The sequence below is a fragment of the Anabrus simplex genome, chromosome 1, assembly GCF_040414725.1.
Source record: "Anabrus simplex isolate iqAnaSimp1 chromosome 1, ASM4041472v1, whole genome shotgun sequence".
NCBI lineage: Eukaryota > Metazoa > Arthropoda > Insecta > Orthoptera > Tettigoniidae > Anabrus > Anabrus simplex.
In genome coordinates, this window is record NC_090265.1 from 1,621,006,263 (window position 1) to 1,621,026,064 (window position 19,802).

Genomic DNA, 19,802 nt, shown 5'->3' on the forward strand with positions numbered 1-19,802 from the left:
AGTGTCCGAGGACATGCAAATGCAGGTTTTTTATTTGACTCCCGTAGGCGACCTGCGCATCGTGATGAGGATGAAATGATGATGAAGACAACACATACGCCCAGCCCCCATGCCAGCGAAATTACCAATGATGGTTAAAATTCCCGACCCTGCTGGAAATCGAACCCGGGACCCCTCTGACCAAAGGCCAACACGCAAACCATTTAGCCATGGAGCCGGACGACATGACGGTGCAGCACTGAATTAAGAAAATGGTTTATGAACTGAAATGGTAGTTACGTCAGACCCTGGAGAAGAAATATAACCAAACCAAAACCAAACCCCATGGCACTACAGCCCTTGAAGGGCCTTGGCCTACCAAGCGACCGCTGCTCAGCCCAAAGGCCTGCAGATTATGAGGTGTCGTGTGGTCAGGAGAAGAAATATGGAAGTTCAAAATATTTCTAACCTGAAACTCACACTTCGCAATCATTAAGTGGGAAAGACAAAGGCGTAAAATGTTACGATGTTAAAAATATAAAGAAGGCATTAACTATGTCAAAGTTCAGAGTTAACGCGTTATTCTAATTTGAACTTTGATTTTATTTCGAAAGCTTCTTCAGATTGGATAGATCCATTTGTTTGGTTAGTGTACAAGTCATCAAATAATCAAACATTTTCATTAGCTAGCAACTAGCGACTTGATTGCTATGAACTATATAGCTTTGGATCATGACTTCCGACGTCACATCTGGCTATTTATTCTACTATCTAGTTAATTTCAGATATGCCCGCCTGGTGGCCATGGTCGTTAAAGTGTCAAGTCTATATCGTCTGATACCGTGTGAAGCCGGTTCGAATCCCGTTGCTGGCCGGCAGGGTAGGGCTATTGGCAATAATCATGTCAATGTTTTTACGTCCCACTAAATACTTTTGTGACAGTTTTCGTAGACGCCGAGGTGCCGGAATGTTGTCCCGCAGGAGTTATTTTACGTGCCAGTAAATCTACCGACACGAGGCTGACGTATATGAGCACCTTCAAACACCACCGGATTGAGCCAAAAGGCTATGCCTCAACCATCTGAGCCACTCAGCCGAACATGGCTAGTGGTGGTATACAATTTCTAATCACTAGATTACGTGTCAAAAGCCTGGATTCAATTCCAAAACCTCTCCGCGGTGTTCGTACGGAGTGAGAGCAGATGATGCTGTTGATGGTGATTCGTCCGTCGGATGGAGACGTTAAGCATTGCACGGACCCCGGGGTTCACCCTCTCCCTATCCCATTATCGTCATCATCATCATCATCATCATCATCAGCTCATACCCAGACGCGCAGGTCGCCCACGGCCCGTCAAATAGAAAGAACTGTACCAGGCGACCCGAACATATACTCAGACACTCCCGGCAGTAAAGCCATACGCTGAATAAAATTACTTCAGGTAGCTTTGGAACATGGCCTGTGTACTGTTGTTAGCTTATCTGCTTTAGCATCTAATTTTTGGTTTGCTATTGACGACGGGATGAAAGTGGTTAAGATGATTTAACAAATAAATAAAAAAATTGGTCCGCCTCTGTGGTGTAGTGGTTAGCGTGATTAGCTGCCACCCCCGGAGGTCCGGGTTCGATTCCCGGCTCTGCCACGAAAATTTGAAAAGTGGTACGAGGGCTGGAACGGGGTCCACTCAGCCTCGGGAAGTCAACTGAGTAGAGATGGGTTCGATTCCCACCTCAGCCATCCTCGAAGTGGTTTTCCGTGGTTTCCCACTTCTCCTCCAGGCGAATGCCGGGATGGTACCTAACTTAAGGCCACGGCCGCTTCCTTCCCTCTTCCTTGTCTATCCGTTCCAATCTTCCCATCCCTCCACAAGGCCCCTGTTCAGCATAGCAGGTGAGGCCGCCTGGGCGAGGTACTGGTCATTCTCCCCAGTTGTATCCCCCGACCAAGAGTCTGAAGCTCCAGGACACTGCCCCTGAGGCGGTAGAGGTGGGATCCCTCGCTGAGTCCAAGGGAAAAGCCGAACCTGGAGGGTAAACAGATGATGATGATGATGATGATGAATAAAAAAATTGGCGTCAAATTTCCATATGGGAAAATCAAATGTTAATAAATGATATGTCTTATATGTCTCTCGGTCATGGCCATCCATCAACAGTTGCTCATTTCAGATGACCACCAGCCATAAGACACAGTCTGCACGGTTGCTTGGTATCATTGTCAGGCCATCCATCCATCCATCCATCCATCCATCCATCCATCCATCCATCCATCATGTCATAGCCAGTACGGTTGCTAGGTTACACTTCCGTCACACCTTTTGTTCCATGACACTATTCCATCACACAAAGTTTCGGATGACCGCCAGCTATAAGACATATTTATGTCAAAAGTTCTACGCTTCTTTGAAGCAAACCAAAGACTACTGAAACTCGACATATTCACTGATATTAAGCAATGTAAATTCAAGGTACCGGTAATTTTTATTACGTGGAATGTATGTATATTGAGCGCTCAGCCCGAAGTCTAGTTTGGACCTCAACAGCTCCGCCATCAGCCGTCATAGGTGGCCCAGGCATCGCTGAAGACGCGTACTAGGGAAAAGAGGAGTGGGGTATTTTCCCGTCGCTTTCCTTACTGAGCCGGAAGTTACTATTACATGTCAGCCCACTGAAAAGTCCTTACTAACTGAGCCTATGAGCGACACTTTCACACCATTCATAACAGGGACTGGTATGACAAACGATGATCCAATGCCTGAGACAGAGATGATTGGTTCCTTAATTTCTGTCTTCCATATCTTCACATAGGTAGCTCCTGTGAAGCCTTGAGGGCTGAAATCCCTCTCAAAATGCTGCTTCGAGACAAGTCTCTGTCGATGGCCAAAAAGTGAGTGTCGTGGATCGGTTTCATGCTGTTTCTTCTCAGATGCTGCAACTATTTTTCTTCTGATGTGAGGTGAAGCACAGAAGGCATAGGGCCTATATCTTCTGCAGTGGTATTGGTTGGAGACACCCAGACACAATTCTTGGAAGTCCCTTCTAGTGTCCGTCTCTTCGGCATGAGAGGACGAAAGCCAAACAGCTTTTAGAAGCATAGTTCAATAATAATAATAATAATAATAATAATAATAATAATAATAATAATAATAATAATAATAATAATAATAATAATAATAATAATAATAATAATAATAATAATAATAATAGTAATAATAATAATAATAATAATAATAATAATAATATCACATAGCCTCAACAGCCGAAATGAAAATCTGAGCTGGCACCACACGAGAGACTTGCATGTCAATTTCGACATTCCGTTCCCCTCCTGAGCCTCCTCCTCGACCCCTTCAGGCTAGGCTTCCTGTGACTCGAGCAACGTGGCCTACTGGCAACATATCCGTTCACCGGTTCTCCCCTCTTGGTGATTCGTCACGGAGCATCGCATACGGAAATTAGTAGCGTCTGGGTGTTCACATTAGTTACCTTGGTCCTTCAGGACAATGACCAAAAAATGCTTATTTTGGATGCTGAGACGCTAAATGATGTTGACCGAGATAATTATTTTAAAACACTTGCCCGATTAAAGTGTGAACCCATACTCACCCTTTCTGTTCCTTTTCTTCTAATGATGTTAGTGGTTTTACGCCCCACTAACTACATTTTTTTATGATTTTTGGAGACACTGAGGTGTTGGAATTTTGTCCCAAGGGAGTGCTTTTGCATGCCAGTATATTTATCGACACGAGGCTGATATATTTGAGCACAATCAAATACCACCGGACTGATTTTTATACAATTTTGTATAGGTCTACGTCGCACCGACACAGATAGGTCTTTTGGCGACGATGTGATAGGGAAGAGCTAGGAGTGGGGAAAGGTAGCGGGGCCGTGGCCTTAATTAAGGTACAGTCCCAGCCTTTTCCTGGTGTGAAAATGGGAAACCACAGAAAACCATCTTCAGGGCTGCCGACAGTGGGGATCGAACCCACTATCTCCCGGATGCAAGCTCACAGCTGCGCGTCCCTAACAGCATTGAGCCAGGATCGAACCTGCCGAGGTGGGCTCAGAAGGCCAGCGCTCTACATCTGAGCTACCCAGTCAGGCTTCTTTTTTTTCTTTTTCCTCTGCAAGAAGAGCGGCAGGCAGCAACATCGCGCGAACTTCCTCGGGTTCTATCGTTGTACTAAGATAAAGTCCGGCTCCATGGATAAATGGTTAGCGTGCTGGCCTTTGGCCACAGGGGTCCTGGGTTCGATTCCCGGCAGGTTCGGGAATTTTAACCATAATTGGTTAATTCCGCTGGCACTGGGGCTGGGTGTATGTGTTGTCCTCATCATCATTTTCATCCTCATTACGACGCGCGGGTCGCCTACAGGCGTCAAATCAAAAGACCTGTATCTGGCGAGCCGAACTTGTCCTTGGGCACTCCCGGCACTAAAAGCCATATGCCATTTCATTTCATTTCACTATGATAAAATGAAAATAATGTCCTCTCTACCTCCCCTGTCCTTTTGAGAGTAATCAAGGTTCGAATTACATATTGTTCCAAACATAGGATTCCAAAGAATTGCCATGTTTCAAAAATACACTACATAAGGCCTGTCTCTCCTTTCACACTGAGAGTACGTTGAGTCACCGAAAGATCCGGGTTCGAAGTCTCACAGAGTCTTGTGAAAGGGGCCCACGAGATCGTGGCACTGCTAGTCAGAGTTACTATCAGCGAAGATGAAACTATGTAGGCGGATTGGAATATTGAGAGAATGTAGCCAATTCATCATGGTTCTTCTACATGCCCACATGAATGCTATAGATTTTCTCTCCAAATATCCACTGACCTCGACCGGGGTTGTATTTCCGATCTTGGGTGCTAAAAGTATCATTACTTCGTATTATATTTTCGTTTTTTTTTTTTTTTTTTTTTTTTTTTTTTTTTTTTTTTTTTTCGTGTAGTCTCCGAAGAGGTCTGAGGCGACCTGCGCGTCTATGAGGATGGAGCCCTACCTAGGATGAATTCTAATGTTGAGGACGGCACACACACACCCAGCCCCCAAGGCATTGGAATTAACAAATGAAGGTCGGGAAATGTACCCGGGACCCTCTGGACCAAAGGCCAGCACGCTAACCATTTAGTCATGGAGGCGGACCATACAAGTGTTAACAGAAGATATCCTCAAGTGGATTTTCCTCGTATCCTTCAAAAATCACTCCAAGAAAACTCTGGAACAGTGCCTATTTCAAGTAGGCCTACCAAGACACCTGTCCTGACCTACATCTCAGTAGTTTCCATACCTACGCACAGTAAGCCTAAATCCTCAACCTTAGCGGTACTGGTAGCCTAGAGAAGTATTTAGAGAAATAATAATAATAATAATAATAATAATAATAATAATAATAATAATAATAATAATAATAATAATAATAAACAAATCTTTCCTAACAGAAATGTGTTGAACATATTAGACAACCCTCGGAACTCAAGCCCAAATGCTACCAATTTAAATAGGTATAGTATAGTAACCATTTCACGCGGCTCATATGCGGGCATTTTCAACGCAGTCATTATGCTATTTATACAAAGAAGGAAAGTGGAAAGGTGCCGGTGGGTAACTGGACTTCTAGTTACCCACCAATATGATGTTTGTTTTACCATAATAGCCAAATTAAGATGATAAAACTTAGAAGATTTGTCACACAAACTTTTTAAATGAATAGATTCCGTTGTTCTGTTATATAATGTGTAATGTTCAACTTGTTCCAGGCTAACTCCGCAGTCGAATTGCGGCCTGATGGCGACTAATCCTCAACTATCCGTGGCCCCGGCCAACTCGATCGTCATGCCTGTGTTCCCACTGCGACCGACGCCTTCTCCATATTCGCCCTATTCGCCTTCGCGCTTCCACATAGACAAGAGATGTCAGCACCGCTGCTCCTGGAAATGCTGCAGTATCGCACTAATTCTCCTAACCGTCGCCCTCACTGCTATGCTGGCCTATTTCGGAGGTTAGTATGTTCTGCGAGACAGCCAAATTATTAAACTAGAGCAAAACCATTAAATTACAATATAACAGCCATACAATTGGGTGCAAGGATGACAACGTTGAATATCAGTTTATTTACAATAAGCCATGGACTTTCCTTCATATTTGTCCTTTGCTCCTTTTACATGTGTTCAATGTAGTAATTACAGTTGTATATCTTACATTAAATGTCGGCATCTATTAATACACACTGTGCCAAAGTACACTCCTTTGGTTAAGTAGGTACAGTACCGTACCCTACCGATATCACAAGAGTGGAGAAAGTGTAGTTATCAATGCACCCGCGACAGAACGTAAAACACAGTGTCATGTTACAATATTTGAATACAATAACTATTCCCAAAATATTTTATCAAGCAATGGAAACTTCAAGGGTGCTAAGAAGCTCTCACCCCCCTCCGCAATAATTAAAAATGGCCCCTCGTTTCCTGTTAAGAAAAGTCACAATTTTATTTTGTAGTACAAGGTTGTATATTATTACAATAAACAGCAACAATGACGATAATAATAATAATAATAATAATAATAATAATAATGACAGTAAGTTACACAATTTAGTTTTCAATTCCGAAGGAATGAAAATAATACACTTATATAGTACGAACACACACACACACACACACAAAAGAAATGCATATTCCAATTATACTAACCAAAACATGCTGAGTGTCACAATATTAAGAATAATCTTGTTCCTAGGACTAAATAATTTACTACTATTTACAACTGAACCGTCAATCGTAGGCCTACTTAGCTACACTGCTGAGAGTTATAAACAGGCTTCAGATTTCCGTATTTAAAATTTAGATAAGGAGGATGTCTTTGTTATCGCATCTTTCCTGACTACTGGGTTCTCAGAACTAGCTAATTACTTCAAAAGCCTTGTTGATTGTTGTGAGTAGCAGCAAGGGATGGTTATTGTTGGAACAGGTTGAGAAACCCACATTCTTTCATAAATAAATTCCGTACTCCTATTGACGAAAGAAGCTCTGCACTATGACGGCCTATGTTTGGAATAACCCTCTGTCATAAAAATAATGCTGTGTTGTGTGCTGTAGCTTTATCAATATGTAAAATCACTCTTCAGCTACTGAATTAAGAAACAATCTTGGCCCCCTCACAAGCCACGCAGCCCCGCCTCGCGGGGTATGCGGGGTTCTTATCGCCGCCAATGAATGGAAAATCTATCGGTATTTAGTAAAAGGAAACAAATCATTTACAGTGCTATCAGTAGATATAAGTTAGAAAGTTTTCGCACCTAATTAAAGAGAAGTAATAAATAATATATTTTACTTACCGTAAGTCAGTTTTGTTTAGAATAGGTACCTCCATAATGGACTTCACTATCACTCTAGTTTATAATAATTTAATTACCGTATACTAGCTGTTGACAGTTCATACCAATACCGGTACTCTTTGCACAATTGCCGCAGTAATGCTATCTAGCGCAGACAAGTGGGTGTAGAAGAGACAGAGCACTCATTAATAATAATAGTCAATCAGCATAATATTATTTATGGGGCAAATTTAAACAGATAATGACGAACGTGGTTGCAAACGAACAGTTGCATGTAGACTCAGCATTGCCAACCGGCAGACTAAGCGTCGAACTGCAAGCGAGCCAGTCAGTCACTTGTGGCAGATCATAAATCCCATAGAAGGCACTCTTGTTCTATTAAAATCAAGAACAAGCAAAATACATATAGGGCCTATTTGCAAAATTTGTTAAAAATAACTGTAGGCCTATGTCATACAAACTGTCCTATCTATAGATTTTTTTCAGAGTAATCAAATTTTGTAATGAATACTTTCCTAGTACCGGTAATCTTTAGTTGTAATCATTACTTTTTATAAAATGTAACTTATACTATAACTTACTTCTCAAAATAAAATTGTAATCATTATATTCTAATACTGGTACCGGTAATGGAAGCAAAAATGAGGACACAGTAACTTTTTCAGTTCTGCTACAGCAGAACCAGTCAGCTTCATCAGTTTTGGATGTGGTACTTTCTTACCTCTCCAATATTTCCAGACATCAACCAAACTTATCCTACAAAATCCATCCCTGCCAGGAATGTTCTTAAAATTAAATGCTCATATTCCTTCAAATGCTCCTATAGAGCATCTTTTCAGCATATACCCCCAAGAGGTTGAGGCTTATGATGAGAATTAAAGTATATTAAATTAAATTAAAATATGAGTAAAGAACTGGAATCAGAGAGAAGGCTTTTTGCAGATGATGTTATACTGTATGGAGTAATAAATAAGTTACAGGATTGTGAATGATTGCCAAAAAGGAAAACTTTGACAAAGTTTTAAAATGGGCAGCAAACAATGGTATCAGTTGTCATAAATCATCACTTATCTATGATCTGCATTTGGGACTGACACCCAGGTGGCAGATTCCCTATCACTTGTTTGCCTAGCCTTTTCTTGAATGTTTTCAAAGAACTTGGAAATTTATTGAACATTTCCCTCGATAAATTATTCCAGTCCCTTATTCCTCATCCTATAAATGATTATTTGCCCCAGTGTGTTCTCTTTTAATTCTAGTTTTATCTTCATATTATGATCGTTCCGACTTTTGAAAACTCCGCTCAACCTATTCATCTACTAATGTCATTCCATGCCAGATCTCCACCGACAACTGAAAACATTCTACGTAGTCGAGTAGCTCGTCTCCTTTCTCCCAAGTCTTCCTAGCCCAAAGTTTGCAACATTTTCGTAACACTACTCTTTTGTCAGAAATCGCCTAGAATTAACTGAGTAGCTTATCTTTGGATTTCTTCTAGTTCTCAATTCAAGTAATCATGCTGATGGTCCCTTACACTGGGACCATATTATCGGCACACTTTTTCTGGATAGATTTTTCTACGGGGTTGAGGAGTAAGGAGGGAGCTCTCCCGGTTCCGGTAGTGCTGCCAACTGAATGGAAATGAAATCTGAATTGAATCGATAATATGATCAATCGATATGAAGTTTCTAAACCGTTATTATCTTAAGCCAACAACTGTGTCACACACACCTTATATAACATTATATAACATTTCTCGATGCAAATCTTGTTTCTAGCATGAATTCTATAGCTTGGCTTTGCTGTGTAAACAACAACAGTACTAGAAGATGTACAATATTATAGGGAAGGATCCACCTTTCAATACTCCGTAGTAAGTTGAACTAAAAAGTAGTTACAACCTGTTTATTGGGACTGGTTTCAGCACATTTCAAGTGTCATCATCAGCCAATTAGCGAAGATCTTAAAACAACTAATATATTGAACACTGGCAAAAAATTAACATTGTATCATATCGTAGCAATTCAGTTAATGTTCAAAACACAATAATCACAGTCAAGAGAGTAAACAGAACATCACTATCTTGCGCCGAAAACAAATATAGTTGAAGTTCATAAGCAGATCAAGTATGCACTTATGTAAAGTCGTTGCTAGGCAGTCGTATTGCATTCTCTGTTGACTTCTGTGCTGTGAACCCAAACTGGTTGTACTTTAAAAGATTGTTACTGCGGAGGTGGAACATAACTCGATCAATTAATAGCTTTTCTAATATTTTTCCTAACACTGGCAATAGACATATAGGCCTATAAGATTTTGCACTAGCCTTGTTTGAAGAATTTGGTTTTGGAATAATTTTCACTGCAGCCACCTTCCAACAGTTAGGGAACACACCAAGTTTCAGGCACATATTAAATATACTCAGAAATAGTTTTGGGCAACACATTTGGATATTTTTTATTATATTGGCTGATATTCCGTCTATTCCTGGGGATTTATTATCACATTGTTTGCTGATTACACGTTGAACTTCTTCAAGTGTAAAGGGAGAATCATTTATCGTGTCTGGTGCAGTTTTTGTGGAATTTCTGACATATTTCTGAAAGTTATTATCTTGTGATTCTTCAGGGAAGAATTTTTTCAAAAGTACCTCTGCTGTTTCTTGAATGGTTGTTGTGAATGTCTTTGTTATTGTAAGTATTTTCAATATATTAGTATTAGTTACCTCCTCTACATGGACATTATCCATGTAACAACAATCTTTACACACTGCTGACTGAATACTTCTGCCTTCTGTAAATCCTCAGGGCCGATGACCTCGATGTTAGGCCCCTTTAAACAACAAGCATGTAAATCCTCACATATACACTCCCCTTGTTCCTGGAATATCTTTGGAACCTTTTTTTTTGCCTTAAAATACTTCTACGTATTCTTACATTTTTCACTAAAATTTGTATGACTGCTGACTATGATTGCCATCATGTTATCCTTAGCAGACTTATTTGCTAGATTCAATTTCCTTTGTAAGTTCCTTCAATTTCTCCTTATCTCTGCAATCATTTCTGCTCTATTTCTTTCCAGCCTGCAGCACCTTCTTAGTCTTTTTACTTCTCTGTTATAATAAAGTAGGTCAGGTTCCTTACCACCTGTACTCACATTTCTCGACAATTGGCTTAAACCCATCCCACATACTGTGTACATTTTTATTTACCATTTTTTACCAATCATAATTACTTTTTAAAACTCCCCTACCCTTATCTTATCAACCATGTGATACTGCCTAATAGTCCTACTCTAACACACTGTCTTTCTATCACATTTATTTTTAACTACGACAAAACAGCTTCATGATCTCTTATACCATCTGTTACTTCAGTTTCTGTATAGAGCTCATCTGGTTTTACCAGTACCATGTCCAGAATATTCTTCCCTCTAATTGGTTCTATCACTTTCTGATTCAGATGTTCTCCTCAGATTATCTCATTTACCATTTGTTGGTCATGCATTCTGTCATTCACATTACCCTTCCCAATTGATATCAGGTAAATTGAGATGACCCGTTACTATCACAGTCCTTTGTCACATCTTGTCAAATAATTCTGTGTCAACATCCACACCATCCGATCAATAATATAACTTCTCAGCCCTGATTGAACTCCTATTACAATATCTGGTAAATATATACTGTAAATATATATACTACTTAATTCTATTCCTTCCTTATAAAACAGTACTTCTAGAGTTTAACACTAATATTTTTATGTCATCCTTACTTATTTCCAGCTCCCTGTACTCAAATTACTGCTCCCTAGTCCACCGTGTTTCCCTAAACGTACTTCCCTATAATCCCTTTAAACAACCCTTAAACGTAACTTATACATACCACTGCAGTTCAAGTGAACACCATCTGAGCTCAGATCCCTATCTCTTGCCCACACATTAAAGTCTCACTTGCTGTCAAATATGCTTATGCTCACTCATAAACATTAATAATTATTAATTATTAATTTCATATTTATTAATTTATTAATTATTATTTTGCTTTTACCTGTATCTGCCGGTCCCGTGGTGTAGGGGCAGCATGCCTGCCTCTTACCCGGAGGCCCCGGGTTTGATTCCCGGCCAGGTCAGGGATTTTTAACTGGACCTGAGAGCTGGTTCGAGGTCCACTCGGCCTACGTGATTAGAATTGAGGAGCTATCTGACAGTGAGATAGCGGCCCCGGTCTAGAAAGCCAAGAATAACAGCCGAGAGGAATAATCGTGCTGACCACATGCCACGTCGTAATCTGCAGGCCTTCGGGCCGAGCAGCGGTCGCTTGGTAGGCCAAGACCCTTCAAGGGCTGTAGTGCCATGGGGTTTGGTTTGGTTTGGTTTGGTTTGGTTTGGTTTGGTTTGTTTTGGTTTTTACCTGTATCTATTTTTTCCATTAAATAATTTGAATTTAATCAAAAGAAAAGCTATCTCCCTATATTCAATGCTTTCATTCAGATTGATCATTTCATCAAGAATGTCGTTCATTGTAAATCTGCTTCCCTCTGACAAAGCGATTTTGTCATGGAAAATCTTTAAGTAACTGCTGAGAGCATGATTAAATTTATTCTGTCACACTCAGCTGCCTCTGATTTTATTTCATGGATTGCATATCTAACATCACTAATAGTTATATGTACAAAAAAGAAAATTTTTCTCAGTTGGGGTTTCTTTTCACATGTAGTCTGTCGATTGTTTCCTTGTTTTGTTTTTGTTTTTTGTCTGTGTGTGAAATTTGTGAGCAAAGTAGTTATTTAAGTCTTCCAATGGCACATCTGTGTTGTTCTTGTGTTTTTAAAAGTTATTTGTAACCATATGGGAAGTCCGGCCCCGTGGTGTAGGGGGCAACACGTCCGCCTGTCACCCAGCGGCCCCGGGTTCGATTCCCGGACGGGTCATGGGTTTTTAATTGTAATTATTAATATCCCTGGCATGGAGACTGGGTGTTTGTGACGTCCCTAATCTTCCTTTCCTCACACACAACATTCCAATTACACCCAGGTTCATATAATATGGTGCCAGTAGGGGCAAAAGATCCACATGGGTTGACGCCCCGAACAAATAGCATTTAAAAAAAACATATGGGAACATGGAAGGCTGTAATTTATGATCTGCTCCTAATTTAAGACTGAGCAAACTACATAATGTGGTTTTAAAAAAAAAGTGTACCTGCAAATCAAACTTTGAAATATACCATATATATCCACATCATTGTTAAGCATCCATGGTGAGAAGTTTACAGTATTTAGGACTTCTGTGGTAAAACTGAATATAGAGTACCTAAAGTATAATGTTCTTGTCAATTTGTGCTGAAAACTACAGGGTGACCCAGAAAGTCCATTAACATTCGACTTTATTTTGGTTTCAATATAATCCCATGTCATGCCAATCATGTGTGTCAACTATTACCTCTCTTTGGCCAGTATTCTGTGTCAAATGTTAACGGACTTTTGGGTCATCTGTATAATATAATAGCCTTTGAAAATCTTTGGCAATGTACGAGGCATGTTTTTCTAAGTAAGTACCGTATTGATAATGCAATTTTTAAAACTTTTTTTTTTTTTTACATGCAAGCCTGTACCTTAAACTACTTACAACATAAGTTCCAAGCATATTAAGGCACTTATCATATTTTGAAAGCAGTTTTTTAATTTCATTCTCAGACATGCCAACCACTACAGCACGGTCATCATCATCATCATCATCATGGTGTTGGCCTCCTGAATGCTTTTCCAAGTGCTGAAACAAGTGGTAGTCAACTAGGCGCTAGGTCAGGGCTATACAGAGGATGATCAAATTGTTCCCAACCAAATGAAGTGATGAGGTCTCAGGTTCGATTAGCTGATTGAGGTCGCGCATTGTCATGAAGCAAAAGAATCCCCCATTGTAAGCATGCCACGCATTTGTTTTGCATGACGGATTTTATGTAAGGTCTCATAATAAGTCTCAGCATTTATTGTGTCACCATAGTACCAAAAATCCACAAGCAATATCCCTTGCCTATCCCAAAACACAGTGCACATAAGTTTCCAAGCTGAAATTGTTTGCTTGCACTTCACTTTCTTGGATGATGTTGAATGTCTTCATTCCACGGATTGCTGTTTTGATTCCAACATAACAAAAGCCACCCATGTTTCATTGCTGGTTACAGTTTGGATTAAGAATGCATCACCTTCGTTACTGTACCACTGTAGAAAAATCAAAGCACTGCCTACATACTTGGTTTTGTGCACCTCCGTCAGCATCCTCGGTACCCAGCGCGAGCACAACTTCCGATAATCTGAGCGTCTTGCCACAATTTCATAAAGAACACTCCTTGAAATATCAGGCAACTCAGAACTTAATGACAAAATCATAAAGCGTCTTGTTTTCTCGAACCTTTCCATCAGCTTTTCTGCACCAAGTCTTCAGTAATGAAAGATGGTCGCCCACTACGCTTCTCATCATGAAAATTAGTAGAGCCTTCTTTAAATGCTCTAAACCATTTTCTTACCATTCCTTCACTCAGTGTGTCCTCCATACACTTCACTAATCTGCCCTGTGAGCTTGCATGCGGGAGATAGTAGGTTCGAATCCCACTATCGGCAGCCCTGAAGATGGTTTTCCGTGGTTTCCCATTTTCACACCAGGCAAATGCTGGGGCTGTACCTTAATTAAGGCCACGGCTGCTTCCTTCCAACTCCTAGGCCTTTCCTATCCCATCGTCGCCATAAGACCTATCTGTGTCGGTGCGACGTAAAGCCCCTAGCAAAAAAAAAAAAAAAACTAATCTGCCAATGAATTTCAATGGCTTTCACGTCTTTTGCATTTATAAAACTAATCACAGCACATACTTCACACTCGGCGGGACTGTTAATTGTCGGAGGGATTTTCAATACGCACAAACAAATATAAATACAGACAAATGCTTCCATAATGGCATTTGTAGCTAGCGTACAGATGTAAATAAAGAGCGCACGTATACCGAAGGATGACTGAAGCGCTGCAACGGCCACATTTAAAAACAGTACTTACTTAAAAAACGTGCTTTATATTTGAAGTTTAGTCAAAATATACTGAATGTACTGTGCCTTAGCTCTGATCTCTTAAAAATTTGTGATTCTTTAAAAACGTGATCCCCTGATAAACTGAAGTATGGTCAATATATTTAATGATTCGTTTCATCTCGTATGAAAAGAAAACAAGTAAAATTACATAGCAAAATTTTGTATTTACCTTAATTGCTTTCCTATTTTTTTTTAGCTGTCAGTTCTATGCAGTCAGGAATGGACAGCACAAGTTGCATTCTAGTAGAAGATGCCAAAGCTGTGGCCCAGGATGAAGAGCCTCGGGATGTGACATCATCTCAAGCACCTACAGAAGGTAATGTTGAACACTCTTATCATAGTGAGAAACAAAATCAAAATTAGCCAAAAGTGTTAGCCTTCTAATTCAAAATTGGTAATTTTAGAAAATTGAGAAAAAAAAACCCTATAAGTTATGGTACAAGACAAATACAGTTCAAGACATTCATTTTAATCACTTTCTAAACAGGAAGCATACTTTGTAAAGTGATCTGAATTTTATGCATCAATATTACTATGGTCGTCTGACGAGAAGTCGCATGGACGCGAGGTAAGGGAGTGTGAGGAGTCGCATGGCTGCCGCGCATGCACGTATCTCAAGTCTCAAGGCGTGACAGTAAACGTCTGTTCTGTCCACGGTGAATCTTGTGAATTGAGGTGTTATTATAATTTAAAACCTTCATTTTTCTGTATTAAACTGAGATTCACATTGGAACTGAGGTGTTGTCGTGAAGTTTCAAAGTGGCAGTGCAATTGTACATTAGTTACACATTTGTTGATCTCTCTTCATTTTTAGCTCATAGCACTAGTTCAGGCAAACAAATTTTATGACAAAAACACCAGCTTCATCACACACATCTTTTATTGCGAACTGTTGCCCACAACTACCAATCACACACAGCTAGCAGTTCAAAGAATAAAACAACAAAGTAGACAAATCGACTCAATTTCTTCAACTTGTGAAAGTTTAGATTTTATAATTCCACCTTTACAATACTGTAATTGTCTTTATTACAAAGACTACATTAAATTACACTCGTGAAACATGTTTCGTCCTCATATAGGACATCTTCAGTCATCTTCTTCAAGGAATAATACACCTTAGTTACCAACACATAACCTTAATGTAGATTTCTTACAACTAAAGATATATATGTATGATATTATTTATTTTTATGAGAAAATCACAGCAATCCAACACTCCCCCCTTTTCCCAAAAAATAAAGAAAAAAGTACTATACTTCAATCAGTTATCCCTTCATTGCAATCCTATAAGCCTACAGAAAAGCTTGCTGCTTGATAAATTCTTTGTGAACAAGTCTGCAACATTTCTCTCTGATGCTACATATACAAATTCATTGAACTCTTTTTCTACTAGTTCTCTACATACATGATGTCAGTATGTTTTGACCTTTCACCCACATTATCGTTTCGGCTTAATTTAATTGCTGCCGCATTGTCAGCAAAAACTTTACCTTGCTAGCCCTAGCTCTGATAGCAAATCTTTCATCCAAGTTACTTCTCGAGATACCTCTGCCATTGCCTGTATTCAGCATCCATGGTAGATCTAGCAATACAACTCTATTTATTACTACACCAAGACACTGCTCCCCCTGCCACTGTGGTTACATACTCACTCACTGATCTTCTTGACTCAGTAATACTTATACAGACTCTTCACAATTTTTAAAACATAACTTTAAATCTCTAGTACCATATAGATATCTCATGATATGTTTGACCTCTTTCCAATCTCTAATCGTAGGTTTTTGAAAATTTTGGCTAACTTTACTTATCGCAGACGCACTGTCAGGTCTAGTATTACTTGACAAATATAGCAAACTTCCTACTGCACTGCGATAGATGGTACAATCAAATTCCTGCTCATCGTTTTCAGCTGCTGTATACCCGCTTGGTAAAATAGTCTTACTCGGTTTACAGTCACTCATGGAAAAATCAGCAAGTAATTTGTTCATGTACAGACTTTGACACGGCATAACCCCTTCTTTTGTCTCTTCTACTTTTATTGACAGTAAGTTTGTCGCTTTCCCTAGATCTTTAATCTGTAACTCATCTGCCAACCTTAAGGCCGATCTCAACTGATTAACATTTAACACCAACATGTTAAATTTAACATGTTACAATTGACATGTATATTGTGACTGTGTCTTCCAGTTGACTTTGCATGTTAACTCAGAATGTTCAGAATGTTTAACATGTTGGCGTGTTTTCCACTCCCAAGTGGAAAACATGTCAAGTCAATTAGTTGTTCGCGAGATGTCGGCACAGCTTCGGCAACTTCCGTGCTGTCTCCATTCCAACAGATAACCTAAACAACGCAAATGATGTACTTCTCGTGAAGTAGGATTATAGTTACAACACTCAGCAATACTCCTTTTCTTTGTTATAAGCTAGAAATACAGTACGCGCATGTATGTCGATCTCTCTGCATTATACCGTTACTAAAATTTATATTTAGAAATGGAGTGGAGCAAGGAGATTACTCTAGACTTAATTAATGATATAATAGATGGGCCTTGTTTGTGGGATGTCTTGTCAAAGGAATACAGAGATAAAGCGAAGAAAGCAGACAGTTTCCAGGAACTCGAAATTATCTATAATTATTCCTGCAAGTGCATCGAAAAAAACCTAGCATCCCTCCGCTCTCAGTACAGTCGAGAATTGTAAAAAGTTCAGAAAACTCGGTGGGGGGGGGGGAGCGGATGAAGTTTATACTTCAAAGTGGTTTGCTTTTGAAGCAATGAGCAGGATGAGGGGAGGAAATATGCCTAATAAAACTGCATTTCTAAATCATAACAAGAAGCAACAGTGGCAATAACAAAGGCCAAATCCTCTTCATCGTTTTTTTCTTTTTGCTAGCGGCTTTACGTCACACCGACACAGATAGGTCTTATGGCGACGATGGGACAGCAAAGGCCTAGGATTGGGAAGGAAGCAACCATGGCCTTAACTAAGGTACAGCCCAAGTATTTGCCTGGTGTGAAAATGGAAAACCACGGAAAACCATCTTCAGGGCTGCTGACAGTGGGATTCGAACCCACTATCTCCAGGATGCAACCTCACAGCCGCGTGCCCCTAACCGCCCGGCTAACTCGCCTGGTAATCCTCTTCATCTGAGTCCATTGTCCTTGTTTGAAGATACTAGACACCACCTAAATGTATTACCACAAACTTGATATAACGAACTACCTGTATATACAAAAAGGAAGTCAAGTTTAACATGTTTATTAAGTGTGGACACAATGTTAAATGAAACAGTATTCAACATTTAACATTTAACATGTTCATGGTGTCACCAGTTAACATTTAACATGTTATTGTTAAATGTTTATCAGTGGAGACCAGCCTTTATTTTAACAACCTCTTTGTTACCTATTAGAATTATATTGTCAACATACAAACCAATGATACACCTCTCCTTTACATACACACATGGTTTTTTGACACATCTCTTAAAATGTAGCCTTCTTATTATAGCATCAACACAAGCATTGCAGTCTTTACTCGAATTTGGTAGTCCATAGATACTTTTCTTCAATTTACAGACATAGTTTTGGACATCCTTTTCTACAAACAATTCTGGTTATTCCATGTATACAGTATAACTGACTTCACTATTTAAGTAAGCACTAGTAACATCTAGATGTTCTACAGTCCAATCTTTATGTTCTGCAATGCCTATCAACAGTCTCATTGTTTTCCTCTTATAACAGGACTAAATGTTTCATCATAACTAAGGTTCATCTGTCTCTTAAAACCTTGGGCAACCAATCTGGCCTTATATTTCTGAATGTTACCCTCACTGTCATATTTCAATGAACATCCTTTATTCTCATCTTGTTGATCTCCACTTTCATGGCTTCCATCCAGTTATCAGACTCTTGGCTTGACATAGCCTCCTCAGCTGTACTAGGTTCCACTACACTCCCATGTCTAACTTCCATCACTGCCTTACAATCTGCGCAAGTCTTTCCATTCCTCTTGTCCTATTGACCTTCTCAGATTATTCCCTGCCTCTTGTATTGCTATAGACTTAACCTCTAGTTGTTCCTCCCTGGTCGTTGACTCAACAGTCAATGTTTCCTCTCCGTCCTCCCCTGTGTCTAATTCAGTCCCTAATTTTATCTCTGGATCTTCAATGCACAATATGTCAAAGTATGTTTCACCACACTCTGCCTTTGGTACATTTATCTTTTCTATAATATCGATTCCAGGACCTTTCACCTTAAAGGGAAATGTCTGCTCCTCAAATACCACACTTCTTCTCACTATTATTTTTTTTCCTTTCAAGACTACATAATCTATATCCATCTTTAGTACCTGCCTCGTACTCTATCATAATGCATGCCTCTGCTTTGGGATCTAACTTCCTGCTGTCTACTCTCAGCCCACGCCTGACATCCAAATACTTTCAATCTACCTATTTCTTCCTCATTCAACTTCCTATTGAACCACAGTTCATACGGTATTTGAAAATTTATTGCTGAGGATGGGTACCTATTTCTTAAATAGACTGCAGTCATTACCGCTTCTCCCCAGAATGCCTTTTGTAACCCTGACTGGATCAATAGACATCTAACAGTATCAAACATCATTCTATTCTGGCTCTCTGCTAATTCATTTTGTTGTGAAGTTTACGGTACAGACCTGCTATGAGTAATACCCCATTTTTGCAATTGTGCTTGAAACCCACTACATATGTACTCAGTACCATTGTCAGATTGTGCTACATTAATTCCTACACCATGAAACATTTCTACCTTTGCCTGATACGTATGAAACACCTCCAACACTTCATCCTTATTTTTCACACACACAGCCACATTATATCTGGAGTATTCATCAATCATAGTTACAACATATTGAGCTTTCCCAAGTGATAGTGGACTAATTTTTCCAACTACATTAGTGTGCACAACATCAAGTGGTTTTTCTCCCTTACGCTCACAAGACATACGTACTCCCTCATTACTTAGTTTCCCCTGAATGCATACAGAACAAGTATTAATATTACTTCTTTTCGATTCTGACATAGGAAATTTAAACAAAGCTTCAGAATGTACATGTCCATGTCTCTCATGCCACAACCTAACCTGCCCAACACATTTAAATGCTACATTATTGTTACATTTTTTATCTATCACAATCACTCACAGCTACAATATCATTTCTTCCCTCCACCTGTACTACATATTCATCATTCCTCCTGTTTACAATAAACAATGTTTCATCTTCATTCTTATCTACAACCACTGCTTTCTCACCTGCAAATCCTACTTTGAAACCTTTGCTGGTTAACTTACCAACGGATATTAAATTTGTGCCCAAGTTTGGCACATACAACACTTCTGTAAATGTAATTGTCCATCC

At 39.5% G+C, this 19,802-nt stretch overlaps 1 protein-coding gene across 1 annotated transcript in view; it reads left to right on the plus strand.

Annotated features, from left to right (window-relative positions):
- The first annotated feature begins 5,816 nt into the window (after positions 1 to 5,816).
- Ten-a (tenascin accessory) overlaps positions 5,817 to 19,802 on the plus strand; it is a 596,228-nt gene continuing 582,242 nt past the window's right edge. The window contains exons 1-2 of the mRNA XM_068225631.1: positions 5,817 to 5,982; positions 14,590 to 14,709. Of these exons, the coding sequence (XP_068081732.1) occupies positions 5,817 to 5,982; positions 14,590 to 14,709 (286 nt within the window). The remainder of the gene's footprint in view (positions 5,983 to 14,589; positions 14,710 to 19,802) is intronic.